At 50.8% G+C, this 25,593-nt stretch overlaps 2 protein-coding genes across 2 annotated transcripts; both read left to right on the plus strand.

The window, feature by feature from the left end:
* Positions 1-2,760: 2,760 nt before the first annotated feature.
* On the plus strand, positions 2,761-12,879 carry LMAN2 (lectin, mannose binding 2). The gene is made up of 8 exons (XM_008143020.3): positions 2,761-3,056; positions 3,227-3,345; positions 7,970-8,087; positions 8,699-8,778; positions 8,947-9,108; positions 9,214-9,328; positions 10,914-11,033; positions 12,577-12,879. Exons 1-8 carry the CDS (start codon positions 2,861-2,863, stop codon positions 12,735-12,737), a joined length of 1,071 nt encoding a protein of 356 aa, XP_008141242.1. The 5' UTR covers positions 2,761-2,860; the 3' UTR covers positions 12,738-12,879.
* A 7,556-nt stretch (positions 12,880-20,435) lies between these two features.
* On the plus strand, positions 20,436-25,482 carry MXD3 (MAX dimerization protein 3). Its single transcript, XM_008143002.3, has 6 exons — positions 20,436-20,548; positions 20,824-20,929; positions 21,566-21,595; positions 21,724-21,838; positions 24,765-24,948; positions 25,021-25,482. Exons 1-6 carry the CDS (start codon positions 20,479-20,481, stop codon positions 25,131-25,133), a joined length of 618 nt encoding a protein of 205 aa, XP_008141224.2. The 5' UTR covers positions 20,436-20,478; the 3' UTR covers positions 25,134-25,482.
* The last annotated feature ends 111 nt before the right edge of the window (positions 25,483-25,593 follow it).

Below are 25,593 nucleotides of genomic sequence, written 5' to 3' on the forward strand. Positions count from 1 at the left end.
TTTCACTATTCCCATTGTAGTGATCATGGAACTGAGACTCTGAGAGATGTGAGTTGCCCAAGGGTTCACATCAAGTCAGAGATATGGTAAGCTGTGAATATTTGTGCCTGGGGTGCCAGGAGTTGGGCCTGGGCCACCATCAGCCCAAGTGCCAACAGTTCATCTTCCTTCCCCCAAAGGCCCAACCACAGGCTCTGCCTGGGACCCCTTCCTAAGGTCACCCTCTCCTGCTACTAAAACACCTCTCCCTCCCTCTTCATCATGGATGCCAGTTTTAACTCTGACCACATATTCACCTCAGGGTCCCCAGGCAACCCTGGGACTTCCCACCCCTGAGCCCTTACCTACTTTTCTCCACTCCATGGGTATGTGTGGTACCTCCATTCCACAGAATACCATTCTCAACTTCTCTCTCTCTGGCTTCCCAAAGGGGATCAGTTACTGATGTCCAGTCTTCCTGTGGGACTTCTGATCCTCTTTCCTGTGGAGATTTCCCTGGCCCAGGCCTTGCCCTCCCGCATCTGGTCCTAGTGACTTCCTATTCAATATCCCTACCTGTTACCTGGCTCCAGTCTCTTCTCTTCACCACAGCGAGAGAAACCCACATTGGCCACTCCCATGCTTAAAACCACCCCATTGCCTTCTGGAAAAAGGTCATGTTCCTTAGCTGAGAGTTAAAAGCCTTTTGAGTTCCGACCTCAACCAAACTTGCCCACCACTCTCCAGCCATTCGAAACTGCTTACATTCCTTATCCTTTCAGGGGACCTTCCCTGACTTTGCATTTCCTGTTCCCTCTGTTGAAGATGCCTTTCCCCTGATCACCTCCTATATGCTAAGTACTGTTCTAGATGCTGGGGATTCAGTAGTGACCATAGCTAACAAAAATCCCAGCCCTCATGGAAGTCTAGTGGAATGTCCATGTCCTTGTTTGTATGGATAAAGTAAACCTCTGGAAGGGTATAACCCTTGGGAGAGGAGTGGCAGAAGACCCTTGTTGTACATGTCTGACTCATTAAAAATACATGAGCCAGAAAAGATGTCTCATCAGTTAATCCTGAATAAGTTCATTCATTCAAAAGGGGAGCTTCTTAAAATAAAATAAAGGAGCAACCAACCAAGGTCCCATGTTGTGATCTATAACAGGGTCATTAATTTAAATGTCTAGAGGGACCAGACCGGTGGGGTCAATTAGTGGCCAGCCTGGAGACTAACTTAGAAGAGGACGGCATTTATAGGGGGGCAGCCCGTGGGCTTATCTTGGTTGGATCTCCCAATTTTTCCTAAGAAACTGAAAATTTGGATTTCTAACGTGAATTTAAGACTCCTCATTTAAATATATCGGTAGTTAAATCATTTATTTTGTTTTTTAATATATATTTTTATTGATTTCAGAGAGGAAGGGAGAGGGGAGAGAGAGATAGAAACATCAATGATGAGAGAGAATCACTGATTGGCTGCCTCCTGCACACTCCCTGCTGGGGATCGAGCTGCAACCCAGGCATGTGCCCTTGACCAGAATTGAGCCTAGGACCCTTCAGTCTGCAGGCCGACATTCTATCCACTGAGCCAAACCACCTAGGGCAAATCATTTATTGAAATAGCATTGGCAGGCAAAACGGAGTTCTATTTGGCTGTGGGCCACCAGTTTTCGGACTTTGGTCCACTGCCATCTTTCCTGCACCTGTCATGGACACTATTAAAAATACTAGATGCCCAAAGCATTAAATTCGTGCACTCATAGGGTCTGCCGCTGTCATCGCTGCCTCCTGGGGCCTCCTGCCACCTCACCTACCCTGGCCTTCCTCCCTTCCCCCACAGACCCCCTGGTCCAACTCCAGTTGAACTCCCCGTCGTAGATGGAGGGGGCAATTTGCATACTATGCTTTTATTATATAGGATATAATTGGTTTCGGAGCGGAAGGGAAAGAGCAATGGAAACATCAATGATGAGAGAGGGAATCATTGATTGCCTGCCTCCTGCACGCCCCCTACTGGGGTTCGAACCCGCAACCCGGGGATGTGCCGTTGATGGGATGAAACCTGGGACACTTTAGTCCGCAGGCTGAAGCTCTCTATTCACTGAGCCAAAGCAGCTAGGGCTCATGGACACTTCTTGCTGCAGCAGGCAAGCACTACGACCACTTGGATCTGTATGCGTCCCAGCCATCACTGGAGTCCGGGGCAGGGTACAGGTCTGCCGTCCTGCTTAAACCCAATGGGCCTGAGGACCTGGGAGTAGTGGATGTCTTCACATCACTGGGAATTCTAAGTCTTCAAAGGCGTGAACTGGAGCGGGTGAAGCCAGAGCCAGCTAAGGCTCATCCGAGGTCACTCCACCAGGGAGTCCGAGGTGGCACGGCAGTTGGAATTTAGGCCTCTGCCTTCAAATTAGAGATCCTTAACCCTCGGAATGGGAAATATTACTCCAGAGACGCGGTCAGTGGCCAGAGGCCTAGAGCGTTGTATTCTTCGTTTGTCCAGCCCAGGCGAGTGGCCCACCAAAACTACAAGTTCCAGCATGCCGCGCTTCGAGGACGACCCTGGTTCTGCCCCCGACTAAACCATTCCTCTGCTCTCCATTTGCTCACAATCCTAACGTGCTGTTCCATGATTGGTTGTGGCTCGTAAGAACCCGTTGCCGAGGCTGGGCGACCGGTACGTCGGAGCGGCCAAGGCTATGGAACTGCACTTGATCAGGATGGGGTCTGCTCAGCAAGTAAAGTCGCCGTCCCCTAGGCTGCGAGGCTTTGTATTTAACTCCTGGTGACACTAAGTTGGAAGGTTTCCGGCCGGAAGCTATTCGATGAGACACCCGGAAGGCGGAAGTCCTCGAGCGGAAGTGGCGGAGAGGAACGGAGAATGGCGGCGGAAGGTTGGATTTGGCGCAGGGGCTGGGGCCGGCGGTGCCCGGGGAGGCCTGGGCTTCCCGGCCCCGGCCCTGGCCCCATGACACATCTACTTCTTCTTCTGTTGCTGGGGCCGGTGGCTGCGGATATAACTGACGGCAACAGTGAACACCTCAAGCGGGAGCATTCGCTTATCAAGCCCTACCAAGGTGAGGCCTGAGGCGGGAAATGAGTGCAGGGTGAGGGCGAGGCTGCACGGGGTTGGGAAAAGGGTGGCCCTTTCTTCCGAGCAGGGAAGTTCTGTGGATTTCCTGCCTCTGGCAAGGCCAGTCCTGGTATGGCCTTTTACGCGCCTGTCTGTGCCCATCACTGCCCACAGGTGTCGGTTCCAGCTCCATGCCCCTCTGGGACTTCCAAGGCAGCACTATACTCACGAGCCAGTACGTGCGCCTGACTCCCGATGAGCGCAGCAAAGAGGGCTCTATCTGGAACCACCAGGTGAGTGGTTCCGCAGAGGCCAGGCTTCGCCTTAAGTAAGCCGCTACTCCCAGCCTCCGCTGCAGCTCAGACCTCAGTTTGGCTTGAAGGCTTGCCCCTCTCTCCTCCGCCCCTTCCTCATTTTAGTCACACCCACCAGTAATAATCTGTAATGGCTGTTGAAGTTACTGTGTTGTCAGGAACTGTGCTTGACACTTTACACCCTTCTCACTTAATTCCTTTAAAGCTCATGTGAAGTATGTGATGTTATTTCCATTTTACTAAGAAGCTACGACTCAATTAAGTGGAGCTGTCATGTTGTCCGAATTGAACCCTCCTATTTAATATGAGAATTAAATGGAATAAAGCATGTTAAAGTCAGTGCATAACACAGCAAAATGCCCAATGAAGATCCCGTTCCTTCCATTTGTCCCGCTATTTGAGCTGGATCACAGCTCAGGGTAGAACCTGCTCCTGCCTCAGCCTGTCTGACCCCAACCCTTCCTATGCCTGAGGTGTTGGTCATTGTCCTTGTTTTCTCCCTGGTTGACATCCCCATTTAGTTCTGGGAGTCCACACTGTCTTCATGTTGCCTCATCTGGCTGTTCCCTCAGCTTCTCCTCTCCTTAACTGCTAGGAGCATCTGGGGTTACTTTCCTCAGCTTTCAGTCTAATCCTTAGAGCCTTGGGTCTCCTGTGCAGGGATAAACATTCATTAGTGTACACATTCTGGCCCCTGGTACCTGGCATTGCCAGTAATTTGCTTTGTTAATTTTGTTCTAGCCTCTCTGGTTGCTTCTTGCCGCAGGACCTTTGCCCTTGTTGTTCCCTCTGTCTGGGACACTGCCTCCTGGCTGTCATGCCTGCTTGCTTCCTTCTCATCTGTGAAGTCTCAGCTGAGTGCCATCCACTCAAGAGCATTTCAATAACTCCCCTGAGTCACATTTTGTCAAATAATTTTTTAAAATGTTAATGTAGCCTTATGTTTTCTAGAAATGAGTTCAGTATAACATTAAGGTTTTTTGTGTGTTTTTTAGTGTTTTTTAAGTAAGGTACAAATAGTGCTGGAACTGTTGGAAATTGGGTTCAGCCACAAGTAACTTAATTATGATTGTAGGTAGGTTGGTGGTTGCCATTGTCAGTGGTATGGCAATGTCATTGGGCTGACAGGATTCTGCACTTGCCTTCATCGAATTTTCAGTCTTCCTTTCCCTACCTTCCCATTCAGCTCCTGCTGTTTGGCACTACAGATATTCCCAAAGGATTGGAGTGTTTCCTATAGTTTCTGAAAGAAACTGCTTAGAACTCTTAAAATTTTCTGCCCAGTGTTTACCAAGAGCCAACTATTCCTTTACTGAGCTGGAGAGATGTTTTCTAGACTTTTCTCTTTTTTGTCCCCATTTACTCCATTTGGGAGGAGCAGCAAATTAGCAAACACTACTAAGTACCAGCTGTCTACTGAGCAGAGATAAGACACAGTGTCTGTTAGGGTGTTGGGGTGAACTGGTCCGGATGAAGGAGTGGCCCAGTGGTGACTAGAACTCCCAAGTGCCTCATGGCTGGAGCACAGGACACAGGGAAGCCTGAGGGACTGGTCAGGCCCATCCTGAGGGGGGTCTTGTGTGGAGGCTGCAGCATGGTCTTGATGCTATTTTTGCTGATGTGCTGTCTGAAAGTATATAACTCCTTTCACTTTTAAAAAGTTGACATAGGGCCTGGCCGGTGTGGCTCAGTGGTTGAGCATCCACTTGTGAACCAAGAGGTCACGGTTCGATTCCTGGTCAGAGCACATGCCCAGGTTTCAGTCTGGATCCCCAGTAGGTGGTGTGCAGGAGGCAGCCAATAAATGATTCTCATCATTAATGTTTCTATCTCTTTCTCTCCTCTTTCTTCCTTTCTGAAATCAATTAAAAAAATATATTTTTTAAAAAGTTGACATTGGTTTAAATATATGCAAAGGATCTAGTTTCCAGCATATTTTAAATAATGCCATTTTAAGTTAAAACTGTTCAGTACCCTTAAATGTATTCAGTAGAATGGAAATGTTGCAACTTGATATCCATTCCTTTTCTTGGTTTTTTTAAATAATGCTTTTGATTTGTTGTTTTTTTTATCTCTGGTTGTAAGACTTAAGATTTGTGGCACAATGTCAGAGTCAGTTTTAGTAAGTGCTTAGACGTCTCTTTAAATTTTTCTTTATTCTTTTGCTAATAATTCTGAAACTCCAATTATACTTTCTCACTCTTTCCTCTGCCTCTTACCTAGTGTTTTGTGTCTGCCATGCTTTTATTCTCTCTGCTTTATTCTGGATATTTTTATCTGACTGGACTGAAATTTACTAATTCTCTCTTCATCTATTTTAAATCTATTGTAAAACCTATTCATTACATTGTTAATTTAAGTTATTGTATTTTTTGTTTTGGAATTTTTTAAAAATATATTCTTATTGATTTTAGAGAAGGAAGAGGGAGAGAGATAGAAACATCAATGATGAGAGAGTATCATTGGTCCTGCCGGCCCCACACTGGGGATTGAGCCCACAACCCGGGGATGTGCCCGGGAATCGAACTGTGACTTCCTGGTTCATAGGTTGACACTCAAGCTACTGAGCTATGCTGGCTGGGCTGTTCTGGAATTTTTTATAGTATGACTTTAAAAAATGTTCATTATCTACCAAAATTCTCAATCTTGTCTTGTATCTCCTTGAACATAGTGAACTAGTTATTTTAAAGGCCAATATCTGGAATTCCTGTCAGCTCCTACCTTCTTCCTTCCCTTTCTTCCTCCTTCTGGTTTTTGTTCATATCTTGTCTTTTCATGTGTTTGGTATTTTTTATTGTGTACTTGATATTGTATTTGTAAGATTTTTTTTTTTTTTTTTTTAAATCTGAGGACTAGATGAGTCTCTTTAATCTCAGGGATTGAGATGACTCAGCTGAGTTATCGTTCCTGGGAGGGCCTTTCTGGTTCACTCTTAGTTTTGGCTTACTGTCTATGAGGTCCCAACCCAAAGCAAGGTTAGTTCACCAGAACTTCCACTCCCTCAGCAGGCTGTGGACTCAGATTCCTTGTCCATCTGTCCTTGAGAGTTGGTTCTCATCACCTCTCATTTGCTCCTCAGGAATGTGCAGGTTTTCTCAGAGCCAATGAACTGTCAAGAACAGGGCAGGCTGATTGCACATTACTAGTGGTACTTGCTAGCTCTGTGTCTTCAGAGGCGGGGGCAGGGCCCCATCTCCTGTGGTTTTGATGCCTAGAGCCAGAATACTGAGTCTGATGACTTCATGAATGCACAACAGTTCGCCCATGATGGGACATAAAGGCCTTTATTTTTTATTTGAGGTTTTTTTTTTCTGATTACATAGGTAATATATTCATTATACAAAATTCAAACATAGAAAGTAAACATTCTCTGTAGTTCCCCTCCCAGAGTCACCTATTGCTATTGTTGGTTCATACTCCTTTCATTTTTTTCTTTCTCTACACATATACTAATTCCTTTCTTTTTCAAAAATGAGAACATAACATTGATACTGTTTTGCAGTGGTATCTTTGATATCTTTAAATGGAAGTGCCATGGCTCTGCCTCATCCTATTAAAAAACTGCAACAGCCAAATTGCCCCAAGAAGACGGGAGGGAACATTCACAGTCCTGCTGGTTGAGTGTATGTTTCTTTCCATCCTCATCCACAGGGGTATTAATGATCTTTTTCATAGTTGCCAATCTGATTTGTCAACAATATCTTGTTTCCATTTGCCTGTCTGATGGGGCTTCGTTAATCACTCGCTCACACAATCATCTGCAGACTTCCCTTAAGTGGATTCTTGTCAAAGTATGTGTCACACTGTAGTTTTCATGAGTAACTTCCTGGTGTGTAAGGCCAGGCTGTTTCCCTTGCTGCAGCAGTGCCCAGCTCTGCACCTGGTATTCCTGGATGCCAGGGAGCATCTACCTTCCCTCAGATCATGTTAGCCCAGAGGCTCCAGGGCATGACCCTTCCAGACTCCACACTGGGGTCAGACTGGGGCTGTAGGGGTCAGGAGGTATGCTGGCCAAGAGCTTGAGGTTTGGAGTCAGCCAGACCTGGATTTGAGTCCCTCAGTTTGGAAGGTGGATTGGAAGGGAAGATGGTGGGCGTGGGAGGCTGGAAAGGACCTGATGCAGTTTGTGTTGAAGACCTGAAAGCCATGGGAGATACAGATGACAGAGCGCAGTTTCTGCATCAGACAGACCTGGGTGTGATTCAAGACTGTCCACTTACCTGTTGTGGACAAGTTATTTTGTCTGAATGTGTTTTCTGTTTTGTAAACTATGTCGCTCAAACAGATCCTTTCACGAGATCCCAGGGCAAGAGCAGTGGGGATGGAGAGAAAACAGGGCCGACAGGTTTGGCTGGTTTTGAGGAAAGTGAATCAAAGTGGAGAAGACTGGCACTGGGCTGGTAGGGTCTAGACCTCCCTCTCCTTACCTGGAAGGCCCAATAGCCCCCTTGCTTCCTGCTGAGGAAGCTAGAGGGTCTGTTGGTCAGTGGTGCTTTTGACAAAGGAGTGCCTAGTTTCAGGGGGGCAGGGTCTGTGCCAGGTCACCTCCAGCCGTCAGGAAGGCCGAGAGAATTCAGAGCAACCCTCTCTACTCTCCCTCCAGCCTTGCTTCCTCAAAGACTGGGAGATGCATGTCCACTTCAAAGTCCATGGTGCTGGGAAGAAGAATCTCCATGGAGACGGCATTGCCTTGTGGTACACTCGGGACCGCCTCGTGCAAGGTAGGGCTGCACTCATGTATGGGAGCATCTGTGCCAAGGATTCTCCACTCTGCACTCTCCTGATAGGGTGCTTCTGTTCTTCTTTGAGGAAACCTGGGACCTTTGAGAAGAGGAGGGGCTGGGTGCTGCTGTACCCCATGGTGGCCTGGTGTTGTACGCCAGCTAAGAATGTCTTTTTACCTTCTTAAAGGGTTATGTTTTAAAAAGCAAAAGCAAGGAAGACTGACTAAGACTGTATGTGGCCCACAAAGCCCAAAATATTTCCTCTCTGGACCTGGACAGAAAGTTGCTGACCCCTGGATTAGAGGATAGGACTTCCTGGTAGCCACTTGCTTTTCACAGGCTGGGTACTGTCTTGTCACTTGATACTGCAGAGCACATGTCCAGGTGCTGTCCCCTCACAGTTCAGGCTTCAAACTTGAGTCCTCTCTGTCACATCCCTGTGACCACCTCCAGGTTTTTTCTTTAGGGGTCTCTTCTCTTTCTTGGGTGAAAGACCAACAGATTGCCATCTCTTACCCCCACCTCCACTGGCAATACTATGTCCTTTAGGCTACCCAGAGTACAACCCCAATTTTCTCCATGACTAGAGCATCTCTTTCTCATTCCAGGGCCGGTGTTTGGAAGCAAAGACAACTTCCACGGTTTAGCCATCTTCCTGGACACGTATCCCAATGATGAGGCCACAGAGGTAGGCCCCTGCTCCCTCCCATAGAGCAGGACAGGAAGGCTAGGCATTTGGCTGAGGGACTTCTCCCTGGTCCCAGCACAAAGGAGCCTCCAGGGATTGGGGTGGTGGGTACCCCTGCCACTTCCAAACGCTGGGCTGCCCATAGAGTAACCGGTGTCTTGGTCTCAGCGTGTGTTCCCGTACATCTCGGTGATGGTGAACAATGGCTCCCTGTCCTACGACCATAGTAAGGATGGCCGCTGGACCGAGCTGGCAGGCTGCACGGCTGACTTCCGCAACCGTGATCATGACACCTTTCTGGCTGTACGCTATTCCCGGGGCCGTCTGACGGTGAGCAGGAGGTGGTGGTGGTGGGGTGTCCTCTGCCTGCGCTGGCTCTGCAGGGGTAGATGGGCAGTCTGAGCCGGGCATGCTTTACCTGCTGATTGGCTGCAGGTGATGACTGACTTGGAGGACAAGAACCAGTGGAAGAATTGCATTGACATCACGGGTGTGCGCCTCCCCACCGGCTACTACTTCGGAGCCTCTGCTGGCACTGGTGACCTATCTGGTGAGTGGGCTGCGCAGGGCGTTAAGTCTTAGTTTTGACCTTCCCTGGTCTGTTGGGAGCTTGTGACACAGCTGGTCACTTTCCTTCCTGCATTGGTTCCACACTCGCCTGGTTTCTTCCTCCTCTTTGCATTGTCTGTCAGTTTTGGCACACACACGGCTCAGTCTGTGAGCAGTCCTCGGTGATCTTCCCCTCTCTTTACGGTTTGAATCTGGATGCTATAGACCCCAGATTTCCATCTGCAGCACAGTGTTATCAACAACCCTCTCAACATCTCCACCTGGATGCCCAATAGGTGTCTGTCTTTACATGCCCACAATGAGAAGACCACATTTAAAAAAAATACATATTTTTATTGATTTCAGAGAGGAAGGAAGAGGGAGAAGGAGATAGAAACATCAATGATGAGAGAGAATCATTGATCGGATGCCTCCGGCATGCCCCCTATTGGGGACAGAGCACACAACCCAGGCATATGTCCTTGACCGGAATCAAACCCGGGACCCTTCAGTCCACAGGCTGACGCTCTGTCCACTGAGCCAAACCGGCTAGGGCTGAAGACCAAGACATAAATGACACCTCTGTCCTAGTTGCTCGGGCTAAAAACAGGACCCAGGCCACCATCCTATCTCACTCGGACAACTGCAGCAGCCCCCAGCTGGTCCTCTCCTTCCGTGCCAGCCCCAAAAGTCACTCCCAGCTCGCTCTGCAGCCAGAGTGATCCCATTAAAGTTCACATGAGGTGTCACTGCCGCTCCGCTCAGAGCTCTCCAGTGGCTCTGCTCTCTCAGAGTCAAGCCACCATTCACCCAACAGTGGCCTGCCAGGCCTTAGTGCCATCGCCTCTGATTCTTTGCTCCCAGCTCCCCATTTACATGGCCTCCAGCTCTTCACACTAGTGTCCTCCTGCCTCGGGCCTTTGTGCTTGTGTCTCACTCTCATCTTCAAGTCTTGATCAGATGTCACTTCCTCAGTGGGGCCTTCCCTGATTCCCTTGTTTAAAATTGTACACACACACCCCAGACACCTGCACACTCCCTGTAAAGTCACGTGATATATGCTTAGGTAGCTAGTGGTCTCTTTCCCTTTTCACACAGTGGAGACCATTGGGAATATGAATGTTGAAGGAATTTCCCCAGGTTTACACCCAGGAGGTGGCAGAGCTCAGATGGGAACTGTAGTCTGACTTCAGAGTCGGTGTGTGTCCATGGGCCTCCAGGGGCTGCACATATGGGTGCTGCTTGGCTCTGCCCACCTGGCCACCAGGTCCTTGCTCTTTAGGCTCTTCCCTTTCCAGGCCTTTACTTAGATTCCATTAGGTTAGCAAAGCTGACAGATGGGACCCTTATATTGGCTCTGAGCCTAAACCTCCTAACCTCAGAAATGGGGCAATCAGTTACTGTCAAGCCCTGGACTGGGCCATTCCCAAGTCTCCTCAGGTGCAGTTTGCTGACCATGTATCAGGACTGAGCCCTCAGCCAGGCAGGAGCAGGGTTCTCCCTGGGGAATGTGGCCACCTTATGTGGCTGGGAGATGCATGAGCCATGGCGTCAGGCCTCTTACAAGCTAACACTTGGCCCTGCAGACAATCACGACATCATCTCCATGAAGCTGTTCCAGCTGATGGTAGAGCACACCCCCGAGGAGGAGAACATTGACTGGACCAAAATTGAGCCCAGCGTCAATTTCCTCAAGTCGCCTAAAGGTATATGTTTGTGGTCCCTCCCAGTCTGGGCCTGTGCAGGACTAGGGCTGGGCCAGGGCCAGCGTTGGTGCCTGTGTATGGTCCTTCTGCCTTTGCTGGGTCCAGCTGTGGTTGTGGCCTGGGCTTTTGGATTAGCAAGCCATGCTAATGAGCAGTGTGTGAGTACCTGGAGTCTGCTGGGATAATGGCGGGTGAAGCCCACAAGGGGCCAGTTTGCTGGTGTAGGTGATGGGCAGGGCACTGATAGTGCATGTGCATGACCTCAGTGAATGGCCTGGAAAGCACTGACGGGCCTCTCAGCCCAGCCCAAAGTCCTCATGCATTGTGTGAGCTGGAGTCACAGCATTTTATGTGATACCTCACTTAAAAATATATGTATGTTTTTATTGATTTCAGAGAGGAAGTGAGAGGGAGAGAGAGAAACATCAATGATGAAAGAGAATCATTGATTGGCTGCCTCCTGTATGCACCCCACTGGGGATCGAGCCCACAACCCGGGCATGTGCCCTTGACTGGAATTGAACCCGGGACCCTTCAGTCCACAGGCCAATGCTCTATACACTGAGCCAAACCGGCTAGGGAAGACATCTCACTTTTTTAAGATTCAGGTTACTTTTAAGTATTTTGAGAGTCACACAAACCTTGCCATAAGCTACTGTCTTGCCACTTTGATCGAAGGGTTCTGGCTGCCAAGAGCTCAGAGAACTCATGTGCTCTGAACTACCCAGCAACCCGATGTGGTTTGCCAGATGGGGATTAACTTTTCACACGTGTTCATCCATTTGTTCCTTCAGTGGACGATTCCAAAGCTTCCACTCGGTGCCTAGCTGTGTCCGGCACTGCCCCAGGGCTCAGTCTAGGGACTAAAGCGAAGAAGGGGCCGAAAGGGCTTGGAAGCCTTGAGGTTGAGCTGCTTCCTGGAAGTGCCTCTGCTTGGGAGCTCCTGGTTCCGTCAAAAGCCATTATTGTCTCTGTGGAAAGGGGTGGAAAGGGGCTGGTGGCAGGACAGCAGGCTTGCCGGGCCAGGTCTTTTGGGAAGGGAGGGTGTCGGTGGGCTCATGGCTGGTATTCCAGGCCTGTCTGGGAGGAGAGCCGTATCCCTGGGTGGTTGGAATTACAGGCCTGGCACTCAGCATTGACAAGGTTAGCAGGCAGGGTAGTGATGTGGCCAGAGCAGGACAGGCTAGGGGCCTGGGACCCCCTAGGAGCCACCAAATGCATCCAGGTGTGAGTCAGGGCAGCGTTTGGCCAGGGTTGTGTTTCTGCAGATGGGGACCGCAGACCACTGCACTGGGGTGGGGGTGGGCTTGTGAAAGCAGATCCTAGGCCTCCCCGGGCAGACGGAGCTCCTGGGAAGCCCAGGATCCAATGTCCATCAGCTGAAAGGCACCCCAGGCCTTGATCTCTGGGATCCTCAGGGTTGCCCCTCACTGTACAGCTGTGTGCAGCCACAGCCTCCACCTGGGGATGGGGATGGGACCTCACCAGGGCCATTGGCAGCTGCTTTAACACTCACTTCAACTCCCCCTTTCTTTTCCCTCAGACAACGTGGATGACCCGACGGGGAACTTCCGCAGCGGGCCCCTTACGGGGTGGCGGGTGTTCCTGTTGCTGCTGTGTGCGCTCCTGGGCATCATCGTGTGTGCTGTAGTGGGGGCCGTGGTGTTTCAGAAGCGGCAGGAGCGCAACAAGCGTTTCTACTGAGTGGCCAGCGCTCGGCTGGCGAGGGCCTGGCGTTGGCCCCTGCACTAATGTGAACTTTTTTTTTTACTGGGATTGTAAAAGAAAAACAAGATGACCTTATTTCTTAACAGTTTAAAAGAAATAATTAAAGTATTTTCATACATTTTGCTTCTTGCCCAGCAGGGACAGGCTGCAGGGCTGGGGAGTAAGGGTTTGGTGTCCCTACAGCCATGGACAGAGGCCCTGGCCCATTGCCAGCATCTCAGGAGCAGGGGGGCCTGTGCCCAGAGCTGGGCTGAGGCCCCAGTAGGTGGCCTGGAACATTGGAGACTCCTCCCCAAACACGGGTGGCACCTGAGGACACGAGCAGTGAGTGGTTCTGTGCTGCGCTGCATGTGTGGCAGAAGAGGAGGCCAGTTGTGGAACCCGGGCCTTCGTGTTCACCTCTGAGCTTCCCAAGGCAGACCCTCAAGTAAGGCCTAGGGGAGCAGTTTGGTGGGGCCCAGAGTGAGACCGACATGTGCTAAATAAAGTGAAATAACCACCCTGTGTGACTGCCCTGAAGGGCTTTTTGTTTTCTTCAAATACCTTCCAGATAGCCAGGCTTACCAGCTCTCAGCCTCATCCCCTCGGGCGGTGCTGTGCTCCCTGTTCAGGGAGACACAAAGCTTGCCCGATGTCACCTAGCATGGAGTCGGACAGGTGCTCTGTGTTCCTGCGCCACCTCTCACTTGCTCTGGCCTCTTGGTGAAAGGGTCTGGTGGGAGAATTTGAGGTAACATGCAGAAGGTGTGGCCTCAGCCTATGGAAACTCTAGGGGGCTCAGGATGATCTAGAAGAGATTGGGTGCAGGGGGACAGGCTGGGGTCGGCAGTGGTATTCCGTTTGAGGTGTCTCGAGGGGAAGAAAGCCAGCAGCTGACAAGCGCTGCCATCTGGCAGCTTTCATGGTTCTCTCTACTCAGGCTCCAGCCTGCCTCTGCTGTCCAGTCCTCCCCTCCTGACCATCCCGACCCCCCCCCCCTTGGAGCAGTGTGTCCTCGACTAGTCCAGAGCCACTTTCAGCATCTGCACTCAGTTCAATAACATTTGAGTCTCCATTTTAAAAGCAAGAGCAACCCTAAAACTGCTGCAACCAGGCTTTTTGTAATTAACACTGTCAATTAGATTCTCACTGTAAAAAGTAGGGAATATAGGAGTAGATGAACAGTAAGAACTTATTGCACATAGTACCAGAAGTCCTAGCCACAGCGATCAGACAAGAAGAAAAAAGGCATCCAAACTGGGAAAGAGGATGTAAAACTCATTTGCAGATGACATGATATTGTACATAGAAAACACTAAAGGCTCCACCAAAAAACTAGGTTTAATAGATGAATTTGGCAATGTAGCAGGATGCAAAATTAACACCCAAAAATTGATGGCATTTTTATACACCAATAATGAATTTTCAGAAAACAGACACTAAAGAAAATCCCATTTGCCATTGCAAGAAAAAAATTAAGACACTTAGGAATACACTTAAACAAGAGGTTAAATACCTGTACTCAGAAAACTACAGAATGTTGGAAAAAAGAAGATATAAACAAGTGGAAGAATATACCGTGTTCATGGATTGGTAGAATTAACATCATTAAAATGTTCATACTACCCAAAGCAATCTATAGATTCAATACAATCCATATTAAAATACCAACAATATATTACACAGATCTAGAACAAATAGTCCAAAAATTTATATGGAATCAAAAAAGAACCTGAATAACTGCAGCAATCTTGAGAAAGAACAAAGTTGGAGGGATCACAGTACTAAATACCAAGCTATGCTACAAAGCCACCCTAATCAAAACACCCTGGTACTGGCACAAGAACAGGCATATAGATAAATGGAATAGAATAGAGAACCCAGAAATCTACCCAAGCCATTATACTCAATATTTGACAAAGGAGGCAAAAGCATACAATGAAGTCAAGACAGTTTCTTCAATAAATGATGTTGGGATAGTTGGACAGGTCCATGCAAAAAACTGGAACTAGACCACAAATTCCATACACATAGCAATATGTTTATGGATACATCTCCTAAGATAAGGAAACGAAGAAGAAAATTAACAAATGGGACTACATCGAAATACAAATCTGCATAGCAAAAGAAACCAACAAAATGAGAAAGGAGTCCACTGTATGGGAGAACATATTTGGCAATGATACATCTGATAAAGGGTAATATCCAAAAATATATAAGGAACTCCTACAACTTAACAAAAGGAAGACGATCCAATTAAATAATAGGCAAAGGACCTAAATAGACACTTCTCCAAAGAGGACATACAGAAAGCCAAGACACATAGGAAAAAATGCTCAAAGTCACTGATCATCAGAGAGATGCAAATTAAAATGACAATGAGGTATCACTTCACACCTGTCAGAATGGCTACCATCAATAAATCAACAAATGACAAGTGCTGGTGAGGATGTGCAGAAAAGGGAACCCTAGTACTGTACACTGCTGGTGGGAATGCAGACTGGTGCAGTCATTAGGGAAAACAGTATGGATTTTCCTCAAAAAAATTAAATATGGAACTGCCATTTGACCCAGTGATCCCACTTCTAGGAATATATCCTAAGAAACCAGAAACACCAATCAGAAATAATGTATGCACCCTTATGTTCATAGTAGCACAATTTTTAGAATAGCTAAGATCTGGAAACAGCCCAAGTGCCCATCAATAAATAAGTGGATAAAAAATCTGTAGCACATTTACACTACGGAATACTATGCATCAGTAAAAAGAAGAATCTCTTACCTTTTGATACAGCATGGAGGGACCTGTAGAATATCATACTAAGTGAAATAAGGCAGCCAGAAAAAGACAAGTTTACATGATCTCATATGTGGAATCTATAACAAAATAAACTGATGAACTAAGTGGATCCAGAGACATGGAAGCATGGAATCTTGGAAGACGTGGGAGGATGGGTGAGTGGGAGGTAATCAACCAAAGACCTTGTATGCATATATGCATAACCCATGGACATAGGCAATAGGGTGGTGAAGGCCTGGGGTGCAGGGTGGGGGTGGGCTGGAGGGAGTCAATGGGGGGAAAAAAGGGAACATATGTAATACTTTCAACAATAAAGATTAAAAAACAAAAACAAGCCACAAAAACTAGAAGGCAGCCTGGCCTGTGTTGCTTAGTGGTTGAGCATGACCTATGAACTAGGAGATCACGGTCTGATTCCCAGTCAGAGCACATGCCCAGGTTCTGGGCTTGATCCCCGGTTGTGGACATGCAGGAGCCATTCAATGATTCTCTCTCAGCATTGATGTTTCTGTCTCTCTTCCCCTCTCCTTTCTTCTCAGAAATCAATACAAAAACTATTTTTAAAAAAATAAAAAATAAACCACTTAAAAGAGGTGCAGATAAGAAGCCAGTTGTGGATATAGAATGGAATGCTAATAAAAACTCAACCCAAAAGAAGTCAGAAAAGAAGGGAAAAAAGGAAAAGGACAGATGGCACAAATGGAAAATAAAAATCAAGCTGATAGACCTTAAACTCAACCATATCAAAATAATTTTACTAAATACAATCCAAAGGCAGAGATTATCAGATCACAGGGGAGAGAACAACAACAATGTGCTGTTTGCAAGAAAAAAACATGTATATTAGGACACTAATAGGTTAAAAGCAAAAAGATGGGAAAAAACATACCACAAGAGCACTAATCAAAAGAACGTATTAAGCCCTAGCTGGTTTGGCTCAGTGGATAGAGCGTCAGCCTGTGGACCAAAGGGTTCCAGGTTCAATTCTGGTCAAGGGCATGTACCTTGGTCAGGACTCGTGTAGGAGGCAACCAATCGATGTGGCTCTCTTACATCAATATTTCTCTCTGTCTTTCCCTCTCTCTTCTACTCTCCCTAAAATTCAATGGAAAAATATCCTCAGGTGAGAATTAAAAAAGAAAAACTAACAAAACTACAATACATGAAAGTTTGTGAGATGCAGTTAAAGCAATGTGCAGAAAAAAGGAATAAAATGGATTATCTACCTTTCCATCTTAAGAAGCTAGGAACAAAGGAGCAAATTAAATCCAAAACTGGTTCTTTTCAAGATTAATAAAGTTGATAAACTCTGAGTAAGATTTAATAAGAAGAGATAGAGAAGGAGAGAAACTACCTACATCAGGAATCAATACGGGACATATTACAGCTCTTACAGATACCTCTTCCTGGGGCCCCCACCTCCATCCCCAAGGTAACTGGGACTGGCAGCCACTTCTGAGACTTGGACTAGCCAGGCCCCATGGTCTAGTCACCTGCAATTTCAAGTGAGGGACTTCCTGGCCCCCCGACTCTGTTAATCATTGTGCTGCGCTGCCCCAGACAGCCTGGGATGGCGTTCCAGTAGTGGCCACCAAGCTGGGGGTCTGCTGAATGCTACACCAACAGCCTCCTGTGGGCATGGAGACCCCGGCCCAGCCAGGTCCCCCTCTCCTTTCTCAGCACTGGTGTCCTCTGTCACTTTGGTCAGAGTCAGGTGGAAGAGGCTGACCCTGAGGGACAGAGGAACACTGCTGTTTTCCAAAAGATGTCTTGTTGAGAGAAGCCTGGACACTTCCCAGAGGAAGTGACATTTAAGCTAAGCTGGCGGAAGCAGGTAGATGGGCAAGGGCATGGTATCTTAGCTGACATAGCAGGAGGAGGGGCACAGCTTAGCTTAAATTCCCTGAGAGCCGGGGAGTCAGTGGGGCTTTCGCTAAGGGCATGGCCTGGCTAGCTCCATGACTAAGGAATGCTATTCTCTGGGAAGGGAGGAGGATTGAGTGAAGTGGGAGAAACGGGGGCAGGGAGCCCAGGGAAGGGGCTGGGTAGGGGTCCAGGGTTTGAGCCAGGCTCCAGATCCAATATTGCCCATTTCTGCCCTCCCTTCCCACCACTACTCTCACCCGCAGGGAAGTGGTGAAAGGCTTTTGGGGGGACAGCAGGACCCCATCTCCTTGGACATCCTGTCCATAGGGTGGGAGAGGATGGTGAGCCTGGAGCTGAGGCTCCTGCAAGCTGCCCTCTTCGGGGGGGTCCTGACTAGGGCAAAGCAGCAGGGTGTGGGCCCCCTTCTCCCTCCCCTCAGGGCACAGATGTAGGCTTTGTCGCTTAGCGCCCAGAGGACACTAGTTCCAACAGAACCTGTACTGATGTGCAGGCAGCATAGCCACAGTTACTGTGGGCAGGCAAGGCCACGGGATGGGGAGCTGGCAGGGCGGCCACAGGGCTGCACTATCCAGCCTGGACCCTGTCGGACCTGTGGGTCTGGGACAGAGATTCTAAGCCAGTGCTAAGGGAGTAGGAGAACCAGAGTTCCTTTGCTCAGTCCTGTACCCAGAAGGCACTAGCATTTTCTCAGAGGGGCCTAGAAGGGCATCTAAGGGCTTGGGGCAGGGGCTCCATCTTTCCCACCTGTCCTGCTCCCTGGGAGGTATTACTTCCTGTCCCCCTGGCTTGTGGCCCTGAGCTATATTCATTGGAGGCCTGAGGCCTGAGGCCAGGCTGTACTTAGCCTCCATATTGTTCCCTAGTTTGAACCCTACCCATGGCTCCAGACTCCTCAGGGTGGTCACTCCAGCCCCATGCAGCCCCTGTCTCACTTCCACAGCCTCCTGTGGGAGCATCTTCAGCTGTGGAAGTGTGCGTCTCCCTTCCTCTGCCAGGGACTCACTCCTTCACAATCCCTCCCTTCATCCTACCCCCGCACCAGGCCATCTGTGTCCCAGATATCTGACCGGTGGGTTTGTGCCTGTGCTATGTGGATGCAGACTTTAATGAAATAAAATTGGAAATGCATTTACAAGCCTTATGACCCCTTTTTTCAGACCTAACTAAGTGCGGGTGGGAATCTGGGGGACATCAGCCTGTTCTGAACCCTGCCCACCTTTTCAGCTTCGGCCTGCACCTGTTCTTTGCGCTCTCTGTGCTAGCTAGCCACAGTGGCTGCCTTTCAGTCAGCATACATTCCTTTCAGCCTCAGGGCCTTTGCACCTGCTGTTCCTTTGTCTGGAATTCTCCTACATCCTTCCTATACATAGATAACATCTATTCCTCCATTTCCCTAGAAAAGCCTTCTCTGACCTCCCTGTTTAGGTCAAATGCTCCTTAAGACATGCCCTCTCACTGTGTCTTTTCCTGTGAGGACCTGTCAAAACTGTAACTCCTATGTGTCTACTATGTCCATCTCTCTCCCCGCTCGCCTGTGAGCTCTGCAAAGGCAGGAACCCTGTCTGGTTTGGCCAATGATTCTATTCTCTGGCCCCCAGCACAGTTCCTAGGGCCCAGTAAGTGCTCAGCAAATTTTTGGTGAGTGAAGGGATGGGCGAATGGCTCAGTTCCTGGCCGAGCCTGTCAAGTGATTTCTCTGGGAGTGACTCAGAGAAACTCCAAGGAACTGAGGACTGACTTCCATGTGCTATGTGTTTACCCAGCACCATGTCTTTATAAAGAATCTGATTCCTCTTTGTCCCTCCCTTCTCTATTGCCGGTTCACAGACTCAGCCCCGCACTGGCAGAAATGCCACACCCTAAAACACCTGCTTTCATCTTCCTGCCGCCACCCAAAGACTGTCACTGTGCCCGCAGGTGTGGCCACACCTGCCGGTGAGGCCAGGGAGCCACCAGGGGCTCCGGGGGAGGAAGAAGCCGCCATCTGGTGGCCCTGCGGTAGAAACAAGCAGCTCCTACCTACTGGGCACGGCAAAGGCACGGGCTCTGTTCCTCCAACAACGCTGTTGCTGGGCTTCCCGAGCTTACAGGAGGGAGGTCACTGGCCGAGTCACAGAGCTGAGAAGCAGCGGTGACAGGAGAGACACCCAACTCCGCTGGCTCCAGAGCTCAGGGCTCTCCAGCGAGGCTGTTCGCCTGGAAGTTGGTATCCTACTGACGTTCTGTAGCGGCAGTAGCTTCCCCGTAGGAGAGCAGGACGAGCTGGGAGACTACTCCCATTCGTCACAACGGGAATCTGGAGCCCAGCGGGGCCCAAGGAGGCAGAAGGCCGGCAGGCCCTGACACAGACCGCGGAGCGCAGAGTAGGATCCCGGCTCCCTTCACGGCGCCTGCGCACTGCGGCCCCGCTCCCCGCTCAGCCCCGCCCCCACCGCCGGGGTTTTCAAATTTGAAACCTGCTCCTTTTCCCGCCCGAATGGGTTGACCAGCAGCGAGAGAGGGCGGGGTTGCGCGCAGCCAATAGCGCTTCAGAGGCTCCCAGGCCTCGCCCCGAAGGTGACGACAGCGAGCCGCCCGAGACGACCAGCCAATGGGCGAAGGCGCTCGCCGTGTCTCCGCGGCGCCCACGTGCAGCTGCTGGGCTGGGGGCCTCCGGGGGCTACAGGTCCAGCGTTCTCTGTGCCGGGCCCTTGCCACCAGCACGTGTGGGGAACTGAGGCCCAGAGACGCCAAGTAGCTAGTGCGGGGTCGCTGAGCAAAGCGGGCAGGAGACATCACCTCCCCCCCTGAGGGTCTGCCCAAGGGCAGAGCCTGGAGCTGTCGCCCCTATCGATACCGCCCGTGTCCGAGGGGGCGGGCAGCTCGCGGTGGGGGCGGGTGGGCGGGTCCTGGAGGGGCGGGCCAAGAGCTGGGCCGTCCCGGGGCGGGGCGTCAGGGGGGCGGGGCGGGGCGCCTGTGTTTGTTGCACCGTGTCAGTTACATTGTAACAAAAGTGGTGCCGCCGCTCCTCCAGCCTGCGCTCGGGCCCGCCCGCCGCCAGCTGTCGCCGACATGGAATCTGTGGCCAGCAACATCCAGGTCCTGCTGCAGGCGGCCGAGTTCCTGGAGCGCCGCGAGAGAGGTGAGGCAGATCCCTTGGCTGGACCTCAGGCTGCGACCTTGCTGACACGGGCCTGGGTTAGACTTGGCTCCCAACTTGAAGGATGCATACATGGCTTTAATGCAGTAGCCCCGGGTCACCCCCGTCTTAAAATGGAGAGGAGTCCTCGGTCGGTCGGGCTGGGGGGATGTTGGGGATGTGGTCCTGGCGCCAAAAGCCTCTCCCTGACCGTGCCATGCCAGGGGCGCCCGCTGGGACCAGCTGCAGCCTGACGAGACGCGGGCTCTCTCTGGCAGAGGCTGAGCACGGATACGCGTCCCTGTTCCCGCACCGAAGTCCAGGCCCCGTCCACAGAAAGAGGAAGGGATCCCCCCAAGCTCTCGGCGCGTTGGACAGTGGGCGGTGAGGAGGGCGAGGGGCGACGGAGAGGGGGGGATGGCGCTGTCCCTCTTCGGGCCCCTCCTCAGCCCACTTCCTCCTTGTTGCTTGCGCCTTCTGGGCCAGGTATCCTACTATGGAGACATTCAAACCCCTCCTGCCATCTCCCCTTCCCCCAAACACACCCCTCTATTCATTCAAAGACTATTTCTTGAGTGCCCCTGATGTGAACAAGGCTTCCACTCACACTCCTATACTCCACCTAGCACATCACTCACTTTCCCCCACAGGCTTCCTCCTTGTCTCTCTTCATCTCCACCTTTTACACAAGCTCTTCCCTCCAATTTGAGTGTCTTTCTCCACTACCTGCTTTGGGTAACCTGTGTTTCTGGCTCAGCTCAACTGTCACCTCTGTTTGCACTCCACAGCTATCTGGGCAGGCCTCTTTCAGCATTGGCCCCCTAGCCCCACCCCCCACCAGCTCCCCATGAGTCTCTGCCTCCACCTGGCAACTCAGGTGCCCGAGGCCAGCACAAGGTTGCTATACTGAGCTAGTTTGGGGCAGAGATCTGCAGTGGATTTTGAGCCTCTGGGAGCCTGGGACTGAGGGTGTGGGCAGCAACTGATGGCCCCTCACCCCATCCTCTCTGGCATTGGCAGGTCTGTGCACAACGAGCTGGAGAAGCGCAGGTGAGTCCCAGCCATGCCCTGACAGCATTGGGCCTCAGGGACTGTCTCTCTCTGGCCTTCCCTCCCCTGTCAGCCCTCTAGCTATCAAGGCTGGGCTGGCACTGCCCTCCAGACCCCTTCCCCTGCAGGAGGGCCCAGCTGAAGCGGTGCCTGGAGCAGCTGAAGCAGCAGATGCCCCTGGGGGCCGACTGTGCCCGATACACCACACTGAGCCTTCTGCGCCGGGCCAGGATGCACATCCAGGTAAGAGGCTACCTCTGCACCCAGGAGCCAGGTTACCAGGACGTGTGGATGGGTGACACTGGGGAGAGGGGCCCATTGTGCTTTTAGTTTCCAAATTTGTTAAATGGGAAGAAAAGCAAAAAATAACTCAGGATCTATTGGGCAAATGATGTTAAGCTTCATTTGCCCAATAAATGCTCACTGTTGTTATTACAGCTATTACTACCTCTATTTCAACGGTGAGGCTCTGGGCCAGGCCCTTAACCTCTCTGGACTTCCTTTCCTCCTCTGTATGGGGAGGCATGACTGTTGAAGATAATGTGATGGGTCATGTGTAAGGGTCCCTTAGACTGTAAGAGGACTGGTCCTCGCTCTTCCTCTCCCCATCCTTTAAGGCCTCCTTTTCTGGGCAGTCTGTCCTGAAGCCACTTTGGGAGGTAGCTCCAGAGGCCAGGAAGACTAAAGGACTGAGGATGACAGTCACCATTTTCCCAGGGCTCTTGCTGCTGCCCCCTGGTGGACATGAGTAGTGTGTGCAGACTCAAAGCCCCAGGCAGCCCCAGAGAGAGGGGATTAGGAGTGGCCTTGGAAATAGTAGAGGCCTTTCTTACCCTCTGGGTTCTTCAGACAGAGGAAGAAATGGAGGTACAGCCGGGCTCTGGAGAGACATATTCAGAACCCAGGCCCAGGTCCCCTGACTTGCATTCTTTCCTTCAAGAAGTACTGAGCACCTGCTCTGCTAGGCCATTCTAGGTACTCGGGCCATGGCAGACAGACAGATATGCCACGTAGTAAATAAGTCAGTGTGGGACTGTCTGCACTGCCCCAGAGGTGCCTGCATTCCCCTCATGGTGCCTGAGGAACACCCTCGCTGAACAGCAGGCCTGTTTCTCACTTGGGCTCGCCTGGCCTGGGTCTTGGAGGGATGGTGTACCTCTCAAGTGCTGACTGGCAAGTGGGCAGGACCTGTGGATTGCTCTTTCCTTAAACCCCATCACCTCGCCCTGTGCTCCCTGCTTCCTGTTCCGCTTCCGCCTTGCCTTAGGATTTCTTTGCTCCACATAGATCTGTCCAGGTGCCTCTTCTGCTGAAAACCCTGCATGGCTCTTGACAGGATAGTCTCAGTCCTTACTTCCTGTGAACTCAAGGCCCTTCACCACTCATCTGCTGCCACTGGCTGCTTTTGTAGTCTCATCTCTTCCCTGTTCCCCACCAAAAGCCGAATTCTTTTTTTTTTTTTTAATATATTTTATTTTTTTTACAGAGAGGAAGGGAGAGGGATAGAGAGGTAGAAACATCAATGAGAAAGATCAATCAGCTGCCTCCTGCACACCCCCCACTGGGGATGTGCCCGCAACCAAGGTACATGCCCTTGGAATCGAACCTGGGACCCTTGAGTCCGCAGGCCGACGCTCTATCCACTGAGCCAAACCAGCCAGGGCCAAAAGCCGAATTCTTGGTGCTCTTCCCGACCTCCCTCTGCCTGAGTGCTTCTCCTCCCCCATCTTCACCTAGGCAGCTGTCACTCATCCTTCCACACCCAGTCCCAATGTCCCTTCCCACGCTTTCCTTTTTTTTTTTTTTAAATATATATATATATATATTTTTTAAATATATTTTATTGATTTTTTACAGAGAGGAAGGAAGGGGGATAGAGAGTTAGAAACATCGATGAGAGAGAAACATGGATCAGCTGCCTCTTGCACACCCCCTACTGGGGATGTGCCCGCAACCAAGGTACATGCCCTTGACCGGAATCGAACCTGGGACCCTTGAGTCCGCAGGCGGATGCTCTATCTACTGAGCCACACCGGCTTCGGCTTTTTAAATATATTTTATTGATATTTTACAGAGAGGAAGGGAGAGGGATAGAGAGCTAGAAACATCGATGAGAGAGAATCATCGACCAGCTGCCTCCTGCACACCCCCCACCAGGGATGTGCCCGCAGCCAATGTACATGCCCTTGACCGGAACCGAACCTGGGACCTTTCAGTCCGCAGGCCGACGCTCTATCCATTGAGCCAAACTGGTTTCGGCCTACGCTTTCCTTCTTGTTGACTGCAGGCTCCTGCCCACAGAGCTCTGGTTGGGATGGTGGGGGAGGGGGGCAGATTCATGATGAAAAAGCCTTAGGGTTCCTAGGAGGGTCTTGACCAGGAGTTACAAACTGGTAGCTGTTGTTTAGTCTATAGTTTTCTAAAAGTTTAGCTACTTGGCAGCACTTAAGAGGACATTTGACATGAAAAATCTGACTTTCCAGCTCTCTTAAAGACACTGAGAGATTGGACCACACTGGGCCTCTTTCCACGAGGCAGTGATTGGCTGGAACTGGAGGTGGCTGCCTCCTTCAGCTGGAGTTCACACTTGCCATCATGTCACAGCCCCTGCCGCACCTCATCCCTGTTGCTTGATACCAGCACTCATCACTCCACATCACCTATCTAGGCCTCACCTGACTAAACCCTGAAGGTCTTTTTTTTTAAAAAATATATTTCATTGGTTTTTTTAAAGAGAGGAGGGAGAGGGAGAGAGAGTTAGAAACACTGATGAGAGAGAAACATCGATCAGCTGCCTCTGCACACCTCCCACTGGGGATGTGCCCGCAAAAGGTACATGCCCTTGACCGGAATTGAACCTGGGACCTTTCAGTCCGCAGGCCGACGCTCTATCCACTGAGCCAAACCGGTCAGGGCCCTGAAGGTCTTTTGAGATTGTGTTGCCCTCCCTCCCTTGCCCGGCTAGACAGAACTCACGGGCCATTTACATGGGACAGAAGGGCCTGATTCCCTGGAGGATGTGGAGGTAACCCTTTGGAGCCCAGATTTAGAGAGCCCCTGTCTGAACAGGCAGTCACCAAGTGGCCATGGCCTGCTGCTGAGCTATGCTAGGTTGAGGCCCAGGCCCCAGGCAGCTGACCCCAGCCCTTGGCTCCTCTGGAATTCGCAGAAGCTGGAGGAGCAGGAGCAGCGGGCCCAGAGGCTCAAGGAGCAGCTGCGCAGCAAGCAGCAGAGCCTGCAGCAGCAGCTGGAGCAGCTCCGGGCGCCGGCGGGGGCTGGCGAACGGGAGCGGCTGCGGGCAGATAGCCTGGACTCCTCAGGCCTCTCCTCTGAGCGTTCTGACTCAGACCACGGTGAGTGCCCTGAAGCGGAGGGTGGGGTGGGCCAGTGGGCCAGGTCTCCTGACTAGACCTGTCCCTGTGCAGAGGAGCTGGAGGTGGACGTGGAGAGCGTGGTGTTCGGGGGTGAGGCCGAGCTGCTGCGGGGCTTCAGTGCAGGCCAGGAGCACAGCTACTCACACAGCGGCGCCTGGCTATGACCCTCGCCACCCCAGAGCGTGCCTCTGCCTTCCCCAAGCCTCGCGGCTGCTCAGTCACCTCCTGTTGGAATGGACTAAAAGGACCTTGGTGCGGGAGCAGGTGCTCTCCTGCCCCTCTGCTGGCTGCTGCAGTGCCTCCAAGGGGAGAGGGGAGGGGCCCTGGCCTCCCGAGCCCAGCACGGCGGGCAGCTTAGGCCTGGGCCACCCTTCCAGGCATTTTTTTGTAGCACTTCGTTCTGTTGTCCTCACAGGGACAGGAAGCCTCTTGGGCCCACCTCCACATTTCTTCCTAGACAAGGCCCCCTGGCCTTTGCCCCATACTGTACAGTGTTTTCATTAAAAGGCTTTCATCATTTCCTGCCCATGGTCTTGCCTGATGAAAATGGGGAAACTCCAGCCACAAAATGGGAAAGGAAATGAGATCAGTCGCTACAACTAACACTGCGGACTGTGCTGCAGT

The sequence above is a fragment of the Eptesicus fuscus genome, chromosome 6, assembly GCF_027574615.1.
Source record: "Eptesicus fuscus isolate TK198812 chromosome 6, DD_ASM_mEF_20220401, whole genome shotgun sequence".
NCBI classification, from domain to species: Eukaryota; Metazoa; Chordata; class Mammalia; order Chiroptera; family Vespertilionidae; genus Eptesicus; species Eptesicus fuscus.

Excerpts from the sequence above, each read along its gene's own strand:
- LMAN2 (XM_008143020.3), top strand. The coding sequence starts at position 2,861 with ATGGCGGCGGAAGGTTGGATTTGGCGCAGGGGCTGGGGCCGGCGGTGC. Across the intron at positions 3,057-3,226 it reads GCTTATCAAGCCCTACCAAG|GTGTCGGTTCCAGCTCCATG; the intron begins GTGAGGCCTGAG and ends CACTGCCCACAG. Across the intron at positions 8,779-8,946 it reads CCAATGATGAGGCCACAGAG|CGTGTGTTCCCGTACATCTC; the intron begins GTAGGCCCCTGC and ends TCTTGGTCTCAG.
- MXD3 (XM_008143002.3), top strand. The coding sequence starts at position 20,479 with ATGGAATCTGTGGCCAGCAACATCCAGGTCCTGCTGCAGGCGGCCGAG. Across the intron at positions 20,549-20,823 it reads CCTGGAGCGCCGCGAGAGAG|AGGCTGAGCACGGATACGCG; the intron begins GTGAGGCAGATC and ends TCTCTCTGGCAG. Across the intron at positions 21,839-24,764 it reads GGGCCAGGATGCACATCCAG|AAGCTGGAGGAGCAGGAGCA; the intron begins GTAAGAGGCTAC and ends TGGAATTCGCAG.